The sequence below is a fragment of the Strongylocentrotus purpuratus genome, unplaced genomic scaffold, assembly GCF_000002235.5.
Source record: "Strongylocentrotus purpuratus isolate Spur 01 unplaced genomic scaffold, Spur_5.0 spur5_scaffold_12, whole genome shotgun sequence".
Classification (NCBI taxonomy): Eukaryota; Metazoa; Echinodermata; class Echinoidea; order Camarodonta; family Strongylocentrotidae; genus Strongylocentrotus; species Strongylocentrotus purpuratus.
This window is the reverse complement of record NW_022145597.1, coordinates 14,654,851-14,674,817: the sequence shown is the minus strand read 5'-3', so window position 1 is coordinate 14,674,817 and position 19,967 is coordinate 14,654,851. Positions and strand designations below refer to the sequence as shown.

The 19,967-nt window shown below is 40.7% G+C and overlaps 1 protein-coding gene across 1 annotated transcript; it reads right to left on the bottom strand.

Annotated features, from left to right (window-relative positions):
- Positions 1-341: 341 nt before the first annotated feature.
- On the bottom strand, positions 342-15,273 carry LOC583677 (retinol dehydrogenase 13). Its single transcript, XM_783578.4, has 6 exons — positions 15,098-15,273; positions 6,714-6,860; positions 5,429-5,620; positions 4,310-4,588; positions 1,901-2,102; positions 342-991 (listed from the first exon to the last, which is right to left on the bottom strand). Exons 1-6 carry the CDS (start codon positions 15,132-15,134, stop codon positions 892-894), a joined length of 957 nt encoding a protein of 318 aa, XP_788671.3. The 5' UTR covers positions 15,135-15,273; the 3' UTR covers positions 342-891.
- Positions 15,274-19,967: the final 4,694 nt, after the last annotated feature.

The window sequence follows — 19,967 nt, the reverse complement described above, 5'->3', positions numbered from 1 at the left end:
TTCCATGTCCAGTTAGTTTAACAGCCTCAAAACCAAAATAGAAGGATAAGCATCCCATTCTATCTATCAGACCACTTTTAATTGAAATTCCAAAACTTTTTAAATCTTCCATTCCTTCCAATCGAGCAGCCCTCTGCCGACCCCCCCCCCCCCCCCCCCCATCCAAAATATTTTGATAATGAACTCACAAAACTCTCTAACACCTTCAGTGAGTACACATAAAATATCAATTGAGTTCAATTAAAACTTCTTTTTTTAAAGTCTCAACACTTTAAGACCATGATCAAATAAATATTCATACATCCTACCCCATTTTTCTCAAGATCCTATTCTCCTTAACTAAGCAAATTGAGTCGGTGATCCTAAAGCTGATTTAATTATTCATACCGATTTGAGATTGAAAATGATCATTCCCTTTTTTCCTACCACTTTGGTCTGTATACTACTTATTCAGCATAACCAGATCCTATGCCTGAGATAATGTTTTAATACCAAAAGGAAAACTTAGACCTCGGACTGCCTTCCTTTGCTGAACCAGATTTTGGACGAAAGGTTAAACCCGATCAGATTTAAAGGGGGTGTAGCATGGCAAATACTCGTTAACGCCATCTACGACTTCTTTTGGACATCGATCTGCACGTAAACGAATGGACTTGATTAACGGTCAGCATGTGTTAGTGTTCGTGAAAGGTACTGAAGTTCTATCCTCACGCTTCGGTTTCACGTATGTTGCACACACGTGAATACTGTGGTCGCGTCGTCTGTAGTCGTATTATACCCGATTGGCCCCCGAGTCAGTCCACGGGAAAGACACGTAGTCTCGTCATGCTACGTACACCCCCTTTAAATTTTAGAAGAATACACCCAATGAGTAGGAGATCTCGAAGCTCCTTACTCTTCCAGTTCAACCAGCTTAAGACTGAGATCCCAAAGCTTCTTTGCTACCTCATCATCCTTGGCTTTCTCTATGGGTTCGGTCGCAGCACAATCCCTGGATATAAAAGACAAGAAGACCAGGATTCAGGATTAATGGGAGCCAACTCTCAACGTCATTTAATCGAACAGAAGATTTATTTATCTATCCTGATATTGTTAGTGTAAGTTTTCAATTACATGAACACATTGTATGTTTCAGACAGTTACACAATGCAATTGCATGAACCGAACTCAACATATTGGAGGCCCCGGTTAATGGGCCGCATAGTTCAATTTTGATGAGATCTTGTTTGGATTATGTGTTAAAATTCCCAAATGATTCTAACATTCAGTCATCTTTCCAGTGAAGATTAACAGACAGTGTCTCAGATTTTCTGTGATGTTTTATCCAATCTTTATTCAAGAAAAGGATAAGGATAAGATTTTTATGTCAATTCCGTATATAAAAGACACATATCGACTGCTTTAATATTCAAGTTTTGGCTATTTCTATACTAGCTCTCTGGGACGTTGCATCCTACCATGGCCCTGAGGGGTGCCTGGGTGGGCGGCGCGCCGATAGTCATGGCAGGATGCAACGTCCCATTGAGCCTATAAAAACAGCCAGACATCTCATAGCAGTTGATATATCTATACTATTCATATAAGAGTAGGCGGAAACCCTAGTGTAGTGGTCCACCTGCACATCCCCAATCAGTTATACCGGGAGGAGAGACCCGAGGGTTACAGTGATTCACTTTGCTTTTTGCCTCCCTGACACCTCGATCCTCCTCCTCCCTGGCTTCTCCTCCTCCTCCTCCTTCCTGGCTTCTCCTCCTCCTCCTCGCTTCTCCCTCCTCCCTCCCCTCCCCCTCCCCTCTCCCTCCCCTCCCCCTCCCCTCTCCCTCCCCTCCCCCTCCCCTCTCCCTCCCCCTCCCACTACCACTTCCTCTAATAATAACATAAGGGCCACTGGAAATCTTACATGTAGTAGAGTCCTGTCTCTTGTCCTGCCTTCTCATCCACACAGCAATAGATGCTGGTCTGGGCTCCTTGCTCCGATGTCTTTAGGAAAGGGCTGGTGAAGAAAAGTAATGGCTTGGCCCAAGAGGCGTAAGTCCCAAAGTGCCTTCCAAGATCTGTGTTTATGACCCCTGGGTGCAGAGAGTATGAAGTCACACCCGTTCCTGATAAAGGAAACAGATTGACAATTACTGTGAATACAGGGTGTCTCAACAAAATTGCAACAAAAGTTTGCAACAACTTAAAAATACATAACCATTCTCAATGAAATGTCATAGATAATGTGACAGTAGTAACTCGGGGAGGGGAGGGAGGAGGGAGGGAGGAGTAGCCAGGGAGGAGGAGGAGGAGATTAAAGTTATGACTGCTTTTGCAACATGTACGTACCCTTTTCCAATGTTACAAGGAAAGCTTGTTGAGTTGCATCAGTGTACAATGGCCCCTTCTGCACATGACAGACCTTTCCATTGATTTCATTCAAACTCATACTCTCACAGTGAAATCACCACTGGCAAATATTAGTTTGGTATTTAGTTTGGGGAATATCATGAATATGTCTTTCAATTATCGCTTATACAAGAAACATCAGAAGATATTCCAGGAAGTTTTTGAGGTAATTAATGATTATTTGATTACTTCTTCAACTTATCATTATCGTGTGAGCAATGTACAAAACACCTACCGGTAAAAATGTTTAAAAGAAAAATAACAACTCTATTTACTTATTAAGCTCTTCAAATCTTTGAATTCAAATAAATTATATGGAGGTGTCGTGGTAGAGTGGTTCATTTACTTGACTCTCCATCCAATGGTTGAAAGTCAAATCCCAGCCCGGCACTAACTTCCTTTGGCAAGACATTAATCCACTATTGCCACTATCCACCCAGGTGCAAATGGTTATCCGATATATATGCCAGAGTGCTACATGTACATACGCCATGGGGCCCCCAATTACACATACTAGTATATTTATATGTATGCCAGGGGCTCCTACCCTACCATCATTCAGCAGGTCCTAAGGAAGCCCTGTACCAAAAATGGCATTAGTACAACAACAAATCAATGTTATATATTTCCTTCTAAAATAATTTTGGGCTACGAGGCAACGCCCCCGCCCCACACCCTTATATGATATTCTTGCCGGAGGCTCCTACCCTAATAACATTCAGTAGGTCCCAATGAAGCCCAGTACACAAAATGGCGTTTTTACAACAAAAACTCAATGTCATATTACCTTCTAAAATATTTTGGCGCTACGAGGCAATGCCCCTGCCCCACACCCTTATATGATATTCTTGCCGGGGCTCCTACCCTAATAACATTCAGTAGGTCCTAAGGAAGCCCTGTACCAAAAATGGCATTAGTACAACAACAAATCAATGTTATATATTTCCTTCTAAAATAATTTTGGGCTACGAGGCAATGCCCCCGCCCCACACCCTTATATGATATTTTTGCCTGGGGCTCCTACTCTAAAAACATTCAGTAGGTCGGTCCTAAGGAAGCCCTATACCAAAAATGGTGCTTTTATCTTGCAAGTAACGATTATTTCACTTTGCCACCTGATGATTTAGACAGGGCGTTCAAATATGACACAGAAAAACTGCAACATTTTTTTTTAATGATGTAAGGGCACCTCATGTGTAATACCCTTCACGTTTCTGTACCTTATAACACAGAGATCAGTGAATTTGTGCAAGTCCTTAGTTGAGCGCACTTGTCGTTCATTTACACTTCTTTAAAAAGGTGATATTTTTGGGGCGGCAATTACTGTGCCATATTTCTGAACAAGCCTCAATGCTAAGTTTCATTTCATCTTCTCAACCATTCCGATATATGGCCTTGAGTAAGTTATTAGATAAGTGCGCTTGATAAGTATTTATTATTATGATATTATTATAATTATGGGAGCCTACCTATTCCAACCCTCCCCCCCCCCCCAATTAAAAAAAATCTCTGCTGAATAAAAGTTTTAACTAATCTCTTGTCTATGTGAATTTGGCAGAAAAACAAACCGCATTTTTCTTTTTTCTTTTTTTATTTGACTAGGATAATACTATAAAAGCAGAAAATGTTTGCAACATGGAACTTTTCTCAAAAAAGAGCAAGAGATTTTGTTTGTGAAGTATCAGTTGTGAGACAATTACATCACAGCATGAAACTTTCACAGATTGGCTTGTTTCACAAAACTTGCCAAATATCTATGACAAATTTGCTCCCTGCCAAATAAATGCCACAATTTCAGTAGCTTATAACTTTAAGTGTAATTTGTTGTCGATAATGAGTTTGAAAAGGGCCCTGTATTACTTGTGAAATTCATAAACATTCAAAGCGTGCAAAAGTGTCTGGTTTTACAGTGCAGAAGACTCACCTTTCAGACGCCTTGCCAGCTCTCGCGTGAACATAACGTTTGCAAGCTTGCTCTGTCCATACGCCTGAAGAGCTTCGTATTTCTTGCTCATCATGACGTCATCCAAATTCATGTTGCCTCGACGATGAGCATTGGAAGAGACATTGACGATGCGGCTTGGAGCCGACGCCTTGATTAGGTCGAGGAGGAGGAGGGTCAGGAGGAAATGGCCCAAGTGGTTGGTCCCAAACTGCATCTCAAAACCATCCTCAGTCTCCCATTGAGGACATAACATGACACCTACAAAGTGGAATAGAGGAGAGAGAGAGAGTGATATTGAGGGGGAGAGGGGGAGGGAGCGGATGCAGGGTGGAGAAAGGGGAGAGGGGGAAAAGAGACGTAGTACACAGAGAGAGGGACAGAGAGAAGAGAGAGAGAAGTGACAGGGGAGAGAGGAGAGAGAGAGGGAGTGAAAAGATGGGTGCAAAGAGACAGGGGGAGAGAGGAGACAGGGGACAGAGAGAGAGAGAGAGAGAAAGAGAGAGAGAGAGAGGAAGAGAACATGGGGAGAGGAGACAGTGAGGTAGAAAAAACAGAACAAGAAGGGAAGAGAGCAATTAGAATGATAGGGATAACAAAAGAGGGAGATGAAGAGAGGGAGAGAGAAAGGTATATTGAGAGTTAGAGAAAATTATACAGACAGACACACAAATAGAGCGGGAGAGAACAGAATATATACCGGTAATGAGAAGTCAAAAGATGCAGACAAAGACACAATTATAGGACAAAAAGAAAAGCCAGAGAGAATGAGAAGAGAAGATGAGACATAAAATCATGAGGAGTTTCATTTCAATATTACTGGAATACATTGTACGTACGTTGTTTAAACAAAATATTTAAAAAAAGTTTCAACCCCCTCCAATTTTCCATTTGAATAAACGATGAAACTAAGAGCAAGTTATCGACTTTAAAGCTATTTTTAATCCCCAGATGCAATAATGAACTATTTGTAGGAGGTGATTTTTAGATTGCAAAACATCCCCAATTTAACAATGAAGAAAAATGTATACTTCTTTCTACCACAAGTTAATTTGTTTTGACTAGCTGCAAACTTTGATATATTTCTTTTTCTTGTCTTACCGGCATTGTTCAGCAGAACATTGAGCTGTTTCTCCTCTCTTTTAATATCCTCTGCAAATTCGCGGATGGACTTCATGGACGCCAGGTCTAGTTTCTTGACCAGCACATTGGAGCTGCCAGACTCTCTAACAACGTCCAGTCGAGCTTCTTCGGCCTTCTCGATGTTCCTGCATGCCATGATCACTCTAGCTCCTGGGGAAAAAAAGAAAATTTATGTGTCAATGATTTGGGGCTTCTGTAACACAAGTGTACATGCACATTACGTTTAGAGTATTGACAAGTTTCTTTAAACGATCAGTACATTAAGATTGAAGGTCCATTTTATAAATAAGGCTCATGGACAGGTATATTTTTTGAAATACTGTTTAAAAAAAATATATTAATTGGCAGATTTAAAATAACACATATCCCTGTATTGTACTGCCTTATTTTGAGCTCCTGCTAATTAAAGACCACAACCCCCCCCCCCCCCCTCAATCTCAGTCGCAACATCTTGCACAGACCTAGAGTTTCTTGAAAAGAACACAACACCATCATTATTCTTTCTGTTAATCTTTTTTACAGCTTTTTTTTTGCACAGCTTATTATCACCTACACAAGAAAACCAGTGTGACGATCTTCCTTCCCACAGACATGACGAAAATTATGAGAGCCAGACCACGATCCGATTGCTCCGTGGGCACCACCTCCTGTTTGTAAATGTAGACTTTACACTGCCTCCAATAATTGCCATTTATAAGTCTGCTAAGGACCTGTCGTAGAGGTAAAAACCAGTTTTGGAAACACCCCCCTCTCAAAAAATGAAATGGAAGCTCTTTTTACCAATCATGTGAAAGAATATGTTTTGACTAATACGTGATGATACAAATTTTGCCGAGAAAGTCGGAGAAACCCTATACTATTTGATATATTTGGTAAATTATCTATTTGGACCTGATAGGCATCGCGCACGTGTCGCGTAGTCCCATATACATCTTTCTGTGTACAGTGCTTGTAACTTTACCAAGACTGGGCCAAATTTCTTATCATTTTGATGATTCCAGAACCTTGGAGTACACACCAATACTTATATGCTAGATGATCAACCTTTTCTGATCGATTCCACAACGTTTCTTTCACAATGCAATCGCATATAACTGGTCTTTATCTTTACACTAACTTAGGGTAAAAAAATACCAAGCCAATGGCTTCAAATAATTAAGGGTTCAACTTTTAAAACAAACAATTGCAACCATCATGCTGCACCACACCCAAAGTGAGAAGGGAAATCTGTTCAACTAGTTACCTCTTTTAGCTAGGTCCTTGGCAGATTCTTTGCCGATTCCTGTATTGCAGCCAGTGATGATGACCGTCTTTCCATCCATCCGAGCGTTGCTATGACAACGACCTCCACTGAGCCAGCGCTTCAAAAAGACCAAGCCAACACCAGCACCTGAGTGAAGCAGAAAAACGAAGAGGACATAATAATAATAATAAGAGGAAGAAAAATAACAATTTTGTTTACCCTGGGAAGTTTTCTCAGCATCAAAGTTTGGAAAAGGAAGACCGTCTGGCTATACTATTCAGTTAATCCTCTTTGTTACTCAGCATCCATGTGACTTACTTTTTACTTTAAGTTAAAGGGCGCGTCGGGGGCACGTGCAGCCTGATTGCTAGTTGAATTGAATAAATAGATACAAATCAAACAAACATAACAGAAACTTTCATAAAAATCAGACAAAAAAATAACAAAGTAATGGAATTCTAAAGTTTCGTATTATTTCATGAATGCGAATTAGGGAGTTGATGATGTCATCCCCTTATACTTTCTTCTATCAGTTTTGTACATACATTTTTACAAAATATCACTTTTCTGCTTTAGGAATGTGAAAGATGGCTTGAATCCTCATGCCAGTTATGGAATATAAGCAAAATCACCACTACTATCTACATGTATGTTGCTTACCCAGGCGCGGATCCAGGATTTTCCAATAGGGGGGGCCGGAAATTCGAAATTCGCGCAGACCGTTATACTTACCAATACTGACAAGGTCATATTAGAAGCACTGTACTTTAATAGTGTATTGGTACCTACAAACGGGCACAATTATTTTGGAAAGGGGACATGCTCACGTCACATCTCTTGTCCGATATCAACATTCCCCGTTTTCAAGTTATGCTCGCGCGCAATTTTTTTTGACATTTCCATCAGTGGGGGCTGAAGCCTCTTGCCCCACTATCTATTTCCTGGTTTAATAATTTGGTGAGTGAGCGAAGCGAGTGAGCGGAAATTTGAGCTTATGTATGTTGTGAAAAGTGTTAATTTTCACCAAAATATACGAGATAAGATATAACAAATGCATATTGGTAATTTTTAAATTTTCGGGGAAAGAGAGGCTGCAACACCATCACGCATTAACTGCAGGTGTTTTGAAATCAAATCAGACTCCCCAAAAAACTGTTAACCCAAACGCACGAATCCAGTTTCAAAAATCCAAAAAATGTCAGCTTCAGAGGGGGGCACATCACCCCTCAGACTCCCTCTTAAAGTATTAACCGAATCGCACGAATCTAGGTAAAAAAAAAAAAATCAGCTTCAGAGCTAGAGAGGAACCCCCCCCCCCACACACAAACACACACACACACACACACCCTGTGCGCGCAAGCGTGAAATTAACGCTGGCGCTAATGCGCAAGCAGGGGCGGAGGAGCTATTTCCAAAGTGGAAAGCACCAACAAAAAAGGGCACCTACAAAGCGAAATCTCAAAGCGAAAATATACATTTTTGTAGACATTGGTATACAGGGTGTATCATAATAAAGGATATTGAAGTTTAATGACGATTTATATGAAAACTACTGATTTCATAATCAAGCACTTATGTCTGTTGTAAAGGACAGAATGTCCTCTTTTTAATGACACCCCAATCATACTTCTACTGTCACAGTTGACTGAATAACAAAGCATTGCTGTCCACCATGTGAAAGGTGCACTGTGACAAGTTAGCATTCAAAGACTAGTGCTTGTGTCAGCCCAGACATATTGAAATGCTGAACAATGAGTGGATTATGTGTCTAAGAAGGAAATGTTATCAAACTTGGCACAGTGCACCTTTCACATGGTGGACAGCAATGCTTTGTTATTCAGTCAACTGTGACAGTAGTAGTATGATCGGGTGTCATTAAAAAGAGGACATTCTGTCCTTTACAACAGACATAAATGCTTGATTATGAAATCAGTAGTTTTCATATAAATCGTCATTAAACTTCAATATCCTTTATTATGATACGCCCTGTATACCCTTTCATTGTGATCCCATTATCAGGGACGATTTCAATATTTGTTTTTCTTTATATATCATACAAGTTATTGCTTAAGCATCACACTTTCGGCTAAGTGTGATTGTCTGAATATTCATTTGCGAGCGTGGAAAGCGAGCGAGAAAAAAAAAGTAAGATCTGTGAGGTCGTAGAGTGAAAAATTACATCTTATAAGAGAAAGGAAAAAAACCAAATCATGATGGGGTTATAAGCATCACGAAAGACTGAAAAAACATTTGTTTTAAAGTGACATATAATTGTATCATCTATAAATGCGAGCGAGCGAGCGAGCTTTAGGGGAAATTACTCTTAGTCGCTTTAAATTAGGTGCAATACTAATGATGAGCAGGTTAGGGGGCACGTGCCCCCCCCCCCCCCCCCCCCCCCCGATGATGAGAGGTTAAGGGGACACATATCGAAAGGGATAAAGACACTTATTAGAAAAGAAAAGGAGCATGTGTCAAGGTACAAAGAGTAATTATCAAAGGTTCAAACTGGGCACTTCTTACACCTGAAAGGAGGCACTCACCAGAAATGAGATAGGGCACTTATGAGTATGGGAAATGGGCATTTGTCGACGGAAAAGGGGCATCCATCAGAAATTGATTTAACTGAGGTGAAAAGGGGCATTTATGAAAAGGGGATAGGTCCCTATATAGAAAGGAAAAGGGGCACGATTCAAAATTAAAGGGCAGTTAGCAAAGGTGAAAATGGGCACCCATCATAGATGAAAAGAGTACTTATCAGGAGGGGAAGGGGTAAAATGAGCATCTCTCAGATTCGAATAGGGGCAATTATCGGAGGTGAAGAGCGCACTGAAGTGAAACGAATTAACTTCATATATATGAAAATGGTCATTTACCAGAGATGAAAAGAGACACTTTTTATTTATGAAGGGCCTCATTTTTCTAAATAGCCCTTATCAGATAGGAAAGGGGGCACATGTGTTGATGAAATGTGCGCTTATCCGAGTTAAAAAGGGGAAGGGGCACTTCTTTACAAAGTAAAAGTGGCCCTTGGGGGGGGGGGGTACTTGAAGAGTGGGGCGAACTTTGCCCCCTACCCCTGCCACCCGCCCCATCATCTGAAAATCCAAAATGATGTTGTAGGGGCCGGGCGCGGCTTTATCATGAGTGCTTTTATGTGAACCTCTTTTTTATAAATATATTATGCTGGATTCTGACCCAGATTGCACACTCTAAAATGATAGTATGATCATCCCCAATGCACCCCTTCCTCCTAATTCGTCGTTACCGTCACTGCCATTTACGTATGGCCGGTGTGACCGCGTAGAATGTAACCCGCACCGATCGTCCGACTATTAGAGATCGATCGAGAGCGGACGATCGGTGCGGATTTTATCCGCGCAGAATGTCCGTGTCGGACATTCCGTGCGCGCCTCAAATGTCTGACGGACAATCCGTGCGGAAGAGGTCTCGCACCAATAGTCCGCCTGCCGCACCGAATGTCCGTACTCTAGTCCACACATATACATAGTCAATATAGTGGAGGCTGTTAGGGCTAAATAGGGGTTGTTTGGTGCAGATTCTTCTAAAAGCACCAAATTTGGCCCAGAGGTAGATTATACCATACTTTTACGATTTCTTCCGGACGCCAAGAAGGGTACCCTCTGGGTATGCCATATTGGGCAAATCCAAAATGGCCGCCATCTGATAGTTACAGGTCAAGTGTAGTTACATGTACGAAAGAAAATGGGCTAGTATGATAAAAGTTTATATATTTATGGGGTTTTCGGGGTCAGAGAATCTGATTATGATATTCTTTCATCGATTTGAGATCTCCTCGGGTCATACTGGTAATATTGGTCAAATCCAAAATGGCCTCCATTTGATAGTTACAGATCAATAGTAGTTCCAAAAGGAAAAGAGCTAAAATGATAAAAAAAAATTATATAGTAAGGGGGGTTTCTGGGTCAGAGAATCTGATTATGATGTTGCTTGTATCAATATTGCAGGTCTCCTTGGGGCTGTCATGCTGGCCATATTGGCCAAATAAAAATGGCCGCCATCCGAGTTAAAGGTCAAGCGTAGTTTCAAAAGGAAAAGGACCAGTATGATAAAAGTTGATGAATTCATGGGGTTTCCGGGGTCGGATAATCTGATTATGATGTTCTTTTATCAATTTTATTTCACCATCCTGTCCTAAGGCTACAATGAAGTCCATTTCCTAGTTGAAGAAGATGAGTGAAGATGCGCCAAATTCACACTTGAGTGGGTTTAAATCTTGGCCTGCGCCCATAGTTTCATCAATATGCAAACTTTCCTCTGTGAAATGCATAATACATTCGTTTTCGAGGATTGGCAAGGAAAAAAGATAAACAGTAAAAACAGACCATGAATAAAGAAATAAACAGCTTGTTCGATTTGTTTTGAAGCATTATATTCAAAGACCCGGACAGCTTTATCTTTATTATCCATATAAATAACGTCTCTAATCACTGTCAGACGGGAGATAATACCAATACGAAATGCATTAAGCAACGTCTAGACATAACGGTCGAATCTCAACTTTAGTTTTCTCATTCTTCTTTACATTTCGAAGCGTTACATGGGATCTTAATCCTTTTTTTCTACATACATCAATCCCGGCCCCCCCCCCCCACTCAGGTTTCGAAATGACCGCAGGCGTGTTGCCAAAATGTCCGGTAAAGGGGTACTTTTCGTGCGACAAAGTCCAGCCCGAGAATTGTTAAAAAAGGGGTGTATTTGACTTTTCACCCGGAGATTTCTTTAAAAAGGGGGTGTTTTTTTTTTTTTTCTCTCATCTCTTTGGACTCCTGAGAAATTATTCCGAATTTAGGGGGGTACATCGAGCATTTTTCATGATTTAGGGGGGTCTCCAAGGCAGGAAAAGCCCGCGAAAAGCCCGCGAAAAGCCCGCGAAAGGGGGGTTCGGAAATGTTGGCAGTCCTCAGATAGGGGGTGCTTTCAAAAAGAGGGAACGAGCATATGCGTACCCTAAATAACACTGAGTGGGGGGGCCGGGACATCAATGCCCCCATTTAAGCATACTTTGAATCTGGTCACGCTTCGAAAAGTTCGTGGCCTAGCATTTTGCTTCTGTTGATGATCAAATAGAGAAAGCACTATTTATAGATCAGGGAGAGTGTGAACAAAGCACGAAATAGGAGCAGTGCAATTTAAATATCCAGGGATGGATTAGAGTTTATTTCTAAAATGAAATGAAAGGGCTATTTTATTTTCATGAGTCCTTTCACTTCATTGAAGAAATAACCTCTCTTTATATCTTAGAGACACTTTCTCTTGAAAGTCAAATAAACTCGAAAGCATCCTGGGGCTCCGCCCTGGAACCCCTGGTAGGGGCTCTTCCAGGCCCCTAAAGCTGTGCCATATTGTACGGATCCATTAGAAAGCAAAATAAGCCCAATGAATAATTTGTATATATATATATATATATATAGTTCTCCTATACAAACTTCCTCTGTGAAATGCATACTAAATTCCTTTTTCGAGGGTTGGCAATGAAAATAGATAAACAGTAGAAACAGACCATGAATAAAGAAATAAACAGCTTGTTCGATTTGTTTTGACGCATTATCTTTAAAAACCCGGACAGCTTTATCTTTATTATCCTTAAAAAATAACTTCTATAATCATTCTGAGATGGAATAAAATACCAAAACGAATTGCATTTTGCAACGTCTAGACATAAAGGTTAAATCTCAACTTTATTTTTCTTATTCTTCTTTTAAATTTCGAAGCGTTGCATGGGATCTTAATCCTGTTTTTTTTCTACATACATTAATGCCCCCATTTAAGCATACTTGGAATCTGGTCACGCTTCGAAAAGTTCGTGGCCTAGCCTTTCGCTTCTGTTGATGATCAAATAAAGAAAGCAGTCTTTATAGATCAGGGAGAGTGTGAAAAGGCACACAGTAGGAGTAGTGCAGTTTAAATATCAAAGGATGGATTAGAGTTTATTTCTAAAATGAAATGAAACTAAAAGGGCTATTTTATCTTCAAGAGTCCTTTCACTTCATTTAAGAAGTAATCACTCTGAGATGGAATTAAAATACCAAAACGAATTGCATTATGCAACGTCTAGACATAAAGGTGAAATCTCAACTTTATTTTTTTTATTCTTCTTTTAAATTTCGAAGCGTTGCATGGGATCTTAATCCTGTTTTTTCTACATACATCAATGCCCCCATTTAAGCATACTTATAATCTGGTCACGCTTCGAAAAGTTCGTGGCCTAGCATTTTGCTTCTGTTGATGATCAAATAGAGAAAACACCCTTTATAGAACAGGGAGAGTGTGAACAAAGCACGAAGTAGGAGCAGTGCAATTTAAATATCAAGGGATGGATAAGAGTTTATTTCTAAAATGAAATGAAAGGGCTATTTTATTTTCAAGAGTCCTTTAACTTCATTGAAGAAATAATCTCTCTTTATATCTTAGAAACACTTGCTCTTTAAAGTCAAATTAACTCGAGAGCATCCTGGGGCTCCGCCCCGGAACCCCCGGTGGGGGATCTCCCAGGCCCCTAAAGCTGTGCCATATTGTACGGATCTAAACTCATAGCGATTCATCCAAATAAGAAATCCAAGTAGGCATTTTGAAAGTTGTAAGAAAATTCTTTCAAATTCCAGGATATTGGGTGTTCTTTTTCAGGAAACTCTATTTAAACGAGTGGAAGCACTGGCGGTTCTGATTTTTTAAATTGTAACAATTCTCCTTGGATCAGATATAGACCAAAAACAAGCCTCATTATCTTCAGTATACAAGTGTCATTTCGGACCTTACAGCTTTCATAGAAATCGCTTCTGGACCGTCAAAGAAAAAGTTTGAGAACCCCTGGTCTACGCATTATACACATCAGGACCAACTTGACAACTTGACAAAAATTTGAGGGGGGGTTCGAGCCCCCTCCCCCTCCCCCCCTCCCCCTCCCCCTCCCCCCCCCCTCCCCCTCCCCCTCCCCCCTCCCCCTCCCCCCTCCCCCCTCCCCCCCCCCCCCTGCGTACGCGCCTGCATGTGCATCCCTTCCTCCTTATTCCCTTATCCATCGTTACGGTCACTACCATTTGAGTAGGGCCGGCCCCCTCCTTAATAACGACTCAAAAGCCATCAAGAATGACCCCATAATTTATAGATTACCATTCTGCCGTTCTTTGGAGGGGCCGGGTGCGGCCTTTTCAGAAGTGTTTCAACACTAACCTTTTCATGCACTCCGGCTTAACATAAACAAGCATGCTAAGATTGTTTTGAAAAGAAGCATAATTTTGACTCAGTTTCGCATAATCTAAAATAAGAATACGGCCAGTCACCCCTCCCCCCCCTCCCCTCAATGCATCCGCCTTCACGCACCCCCCCCCCCCTTCCCCTTGTCTTTCCCTTATTCGTCGTTACTGTCACTAATTGTTAGTGCCATTTCGTTGTCTTTCTTTCTCCCCGGCTCCTCTCTTCTTTTTCTTTCCTCTTTTTTGAACTCTCTCTCTTTTCTTTACTTTTTTGTTCTCTTTTCTTTTATCTTCTCCTTTTTCCCCCTTTTTTTTCCTTCTTTTTTTCTTTCTCTTTTTTCCTTCTCAATTTTTTTTGCTTCGCCAATAGGGGGGGCCGCGGCCGTTTCGGCCCACCCCTGGATCCGCCACTGCTTACCTTACCGTAATGTAAAATAATGGAACATTGTAGGCCTATACAGGCCCAGGTACAGTAAAAGAAAAACTTGAAATTCATAAACAAAATTATGAGGAACAGTCGAGGGATAAAGCATACATTATGTGATATTTTCTACAGTTTAATGAAATTATGAAAAACTATACAGTTCCATACCATAACATTCTTATTTTTTTCAATATTTAGACTTTACTGTTTGTAAACTTCTTGAAATTGGTGTTTTAAACTGTCAACGGTGGAATTGCGACTATTAAAGGCTAAGCCAGCTAGTCTAATTAACTAGACTCATCAATATCATGTCTTGCAAAGTTCTAATCTTGGCTCCTCTTGAACACCTCCCTGATACTTGTATCGATTTTACGAGATGTCTAGCTAGTAAGCTGTTCGTGAAACAGTTTAAGAAGATCAGAGACAAATGGACATCTCAGCTCCATAGTTGGCAGATAAAACTTTTGTCCTGACTGTCTTGTCGTTGGTGTCGACTCTTTCGAGAACGGGCCCCGGTCACACCGGCCCAGCTATATGTCTGGTGCATGGTGGTGTCAGAGTCTACGCCTACGGTATGATTACGGTACCAAATATCTACGCGGCTAGGCCAGGCGTAGGCATGACGTGAAGATAGCTACAGAACTACGCAGGCGGCAGGCGAGTACAGCCTACAGGTTATCTGATCTCTGGAAATGAAAAGTAAGTAATTTTCGATTCCTTACCAACAGCACCAGCGGCGATCGTTACTCCCGTTGCCATGGTGAATAACTTTTTAGAATCAGACTAGCTAAATTACTCGAAAAGATTTCTGGATGTAGAGCCTAGAGGATCTACAGGTACTTCCCCGCACGATCGGCATACGTATGCAATGCAGCTTGTGTGTCGCGCGCAGCGAGATGTGTCTCCGTGAAATAACGTCTATAAGAAAACACATAAATTCGCCGCATTCTATTGGCGAGATGTGTCTCCTATCGGCGCCAGATGAGTGTGCGATTGGCGAAAAGTGTCACTTTTAATCAGGGACGTGATAGAGAAGGACTGGAATTAAGCCGCTCTCCTTTGACCCCATGCTCCAAGCCGCCGAAAAGTTATGCGCTAATCTGCAACTGTTGACCAGGTGGTGAGATAAAAGAGAGCATGAAATTGGATTTAGAATTCCTACATCAGAAAATGGTATCACTGCAACTGTTTGCTGTCCCTTTCAATGATTTCTCATCCATTGTTGAATGTGTAAAGAGTAGAACAAGCGAACACAACCTTGTGTACTTTCATCCTTTTTTAAACTTGAAAAATACAAAAAACACGCGAAAACACGCATTAGCAAACTTAATGTTATTGAAGATTGTAAACCATGGATCAAATAACGGGACATTAAAGCATGCACAAATTAGCGCATCATCCTAAAATATTGAGTTTTTGACAGGATGTAATTTTTCTTTTACCAACTCTGGCACGCAAATTAAAGGAAGGACGGAGTTTTAAATTTGAAAATTTGTTTGATGCACTATTCCCAATAAAATCCCCATAAAAAGTTTTTGATTTGGCACTGAAATTTTGCCGGTAATTTAATATTTTGTAATAAATGTAAAACTGGAGCCTGGCTTCCGAAAGACCCCGCAGTGGAAGCGCGGTTCGGAGCATGGAAATTCAAAGCCAAGTGGAATGTTACACATCCCATTGTTACGCTTTAGAACTCAAGAATGCGTTTGAATAAATTACAAGAGTTTCGCCTCCTTTTCTTTCACCTCCCTGTTTTAATTAACGTTCTTTTTTTCTTCAGAAAAAGGATGGTGATGACGTAGCAACATGCACAGTGCTACAGTAAATGTACAGGAAAAGGGGTAAATCGTAGCTTAGGCTCAATCAATATAAAAATTAACATAATTATGGATCTAGGCCTAAGTTGCAAAATATGGAGGTAGAGGGGGGGGGGGGGGCTGGGCGGATGGTTGGATGGCGTTAAACTTGTAAACCCATCTGGAAAAGTGTTCCAACGAAAAAGCATGTCAATTTTTTTATTGCATCTGGGATTTGCGCTTATTTAGCAAGAACATGGACGATTGTCCTGAAGAAAATAGTAACCCAAGATCTAAACAAAATTGCAATTGTAGGGATTTTTTTGACAAAGTCAAAACCCAAGTGGATTGATGCAAAAAGCGACCCATTGGAGCCCGGCATTGGAGCGGCACATCCCCGTTATATAATGCTGCGAGTATCCTCTTGGTAGCCGTGTGGTGGGTTGGGTGTGGAATATTTAAGTTCTTCTTCTTTCTTCTTCAAGATAATCTGCCTCCTTCATTATTAAGATTCTTGCAGATGCCATATTTACTCGGCCTGGTTGGGGTATGCAGGTGGACCATTACACCGGAGTTTCCCCCCTACTCTTATACGAATAGTGCAATGGGTTCTTAACGTGCAAGGGTTGTGACTCTCCTGTACACGGGGCCTCCATTTAACGTCCTATCCGAGGAACGATGTGTTTTTTTACTTGACATAACCTGCATCTATGAACAAGGGAAGGGGCACGCGTTAACAAACAACGCAGGCTTCAGTCATCCGCCTGGGTGGGAGTCGAACCCGTTGAATAGGATAGTTTGTTTTTTCTATCCCCACACTACATGAAAAAACAACCCTACTGTTAAATCTTGCCTCCCATGCATACACCTGGTGAAAAGAAAACAGCAAAATAAATGAGACAAAAACGTTCAATTAAGTCAGTATTATGTATTATTGTTTTAGTATAATGTGATGATGTGGTTATTTCCCCCATACTTTACACCAGCGTTTTACAACCGGGCTGCTGCAAGACATTCACTATGGATGCCTTGAGAGAAATATAGATATATTAACATTTATTTTGGAATTAGGTAAAATTTCGTATAAATAACTTTTTTAGAAACCGCTATTGTATTTCGATGAGGAAATACAATTTAAGGATAACAAAGTGTCTTTCTAGATCGCTCGCTCGCACCATTTAAAAAAAGGATGGTCCCGGGCAGCGAAATGCCCGAATATCCTATTTGACAGCGAATTAGTGCCCGAACATTGCCTTACACGTGCAGCAAGGTGGCCGAATATCTTTTATATCGAAATTACATCTTTAATACGCTCCTTCGCTTCACTTTCTCGAAACATTGAGAAACAGGTAATTGTGGGCAACGAGGTACCCGAATATGCTCATTTTCATTTCTCGAGGTGACCGAATATATTACATTTGTATAATTGTATTCATATATTATTCGAGGTGCCCGCATACATAATTTGATATCTTTTATGTAGGGCGTATCAATAAAAAGGGTACTCAAATTTGGTAGCTCCTAATTGAAAAGTCATAACCAATATGACTTTGGAATTGCTTTCATGATGAAGAGTAACTTATTTCCCGTCCAAGTATACCCTATTTTTAATATTTCTGCCACGGGTGAATGAGCACCCGGGTCTTGAAAAAGTGTTGTCAAAATCGCCTTGTTCTAAGTTTGGGCTTAAAGGGGAAATCCACCGTAATAATAAATTGGTTTTAATCAATATAGAAGCAGAAAAATTAGAGAAACAATTCGGTAAAAGTATGAGACAAATCGGACAACAAATAAGTAAGTTATAGGACCAACGTGGGTCAGGCCGTATCCGGAAACCTATCCCCCTGGACATCCACCCCGGATACCCCCGCCCTAGTCAACTACCCCCTAGGGCAACCAGCCTCTAGGACGACTACCCCCATGACAATTACCCCCCGGATATCTACCCCCAGACATCTACCCCTAGGACAGTTGTCCGGGGGTAGTTGTCCTAGAGTATGGTTGTCGTAGGGGGTAGTTGCCTGGAGAGGTAGTTGTCTGGGGGTAGTTGTCTGGTGGTAGTTGTCCTAGGGGTAGTTATCTGGGGGTAGTTGTCCCTCGAGGGTGGTTGCCCGAGGGGGTAGTTTTTCTATTGGGGGTGGTTGTCCTAGGGGGTAGTTGACTTGGGATGGTTATCCGGGGGGTGGATGTCCAGGGGGTAGGCCAGGTGTTCTTGAACCGGGCCATTATGATTATGCATGTACTTCTTTGGTCTTAAATCCTTTTTCCTCGTGTTCAGTGTTTCATTGTTTAAAATGATGGAACGTAACTATAGCCTTTCACAGAACCTTATCTCAATCGACAGGACTACCTTTAATTATTTTCAACATCCTATACTACCTTCTTGTCTCATCATTATCTAAGTTCTCTCTGTTTACTTGTCCACTGCGCCATTTCACATTTTGAGTTGACGTTATTTTCTTCTGCTGCCTAACAGTCAATGCAAATATAGGAGCATTTGATTTTTGAATGAGATAACGCACACATAATGGCTTTTGACCCACATTCACTGCTTCAGCCCAAACTTGGTACAAAATGATTTTTAAAATACGTTTTGAAAAGCCTGCTGTTTAGTCATCCTTGCCAGCTCAATTAAAAGAAATAATATCGTTAGACAGGGTATTACTTATTCTCTACAATAAATTATGATTCATGGTCAAACAGGTTATAACTTTTCAATTAAAGGCTTCCAAAGTTGGGTACACTTTTTTGTTATTGATACGCACTGATGGTGTAATACGATTATAAAAAATAACAGTTGTACCATAATTAAACATGCAATTCGTTTACTGATCGCTCGGGAAAGTGGCCGTATGTGTTTGCATGGCACTTGACGATTGACAGAGTGGCTGAAATTAATATGCTGTGATAACTTTGGGAGCCTATACGCGAAACCCATTTCTTAAGCCCCACTGCACTACTTATAGCTACTTGCGCCCCCTTTATAGCAAACAATGCCTAATCGGTGACCATTGGTCCCACATGGTCTCCTTTTCCTTATGTTAATTGAGAGTTTATTTGATGAGATAACCACCTTTCAGTGATGCAGAGAGGTCTAATCCCTCTTGGCCAAACTAGTGCAGACGGGCTTTAAAAGGGTGACGTGACCAAAAAGAAAAGGTTGGAAAACACTGCATTACACAAAGCATATAATGATGGTTCTGCTTGTATTTCTATTTATTTTTATTTCAACAAAATAATATGACTAAAGTTTTTGTTGAAACCCTTTGGCCTCTTTATCAAATTTCTCTTGGGAAAATTTAATTTCATTGAACCACATTTTGTGGGGTTTTGCTAATTCAAGACAATAATGGTTCTCTCTCTCTCTCTCTTTCTCTTTCTCTTTCTCTATGTGCGTGTGTGTGCGTCTCTCTCTCTCTCTCTCTCTCACTCTCACTCTCTATGGCCAAGAATCTTAATTTTACTCTTTCCTTTTGTCAAATCCTAAACGCTAAAGAAATACATACTTGGGCACTTAAATTAAATTTAACACACTTCATGGCAATTATCATTTTAACAGATGTGATTCAAAACTACTTTCATCCATTTTGATGGAAGATTAAACTCATGGCAAGGTATATAACGAAATAAATAATCACAATTTCGGCTTTTTCTTCGTTCTAATGCTTGTCACAGAATCCCCCTCTCTGCAATTAAAGCAAAAAAAAAATACTAACAGGCCTACATCACTTTTGGCAATTCACAGCCTTTTTAATACATCTGCTTAGTATTACTGTTTAACAAGACTCCATTGAAT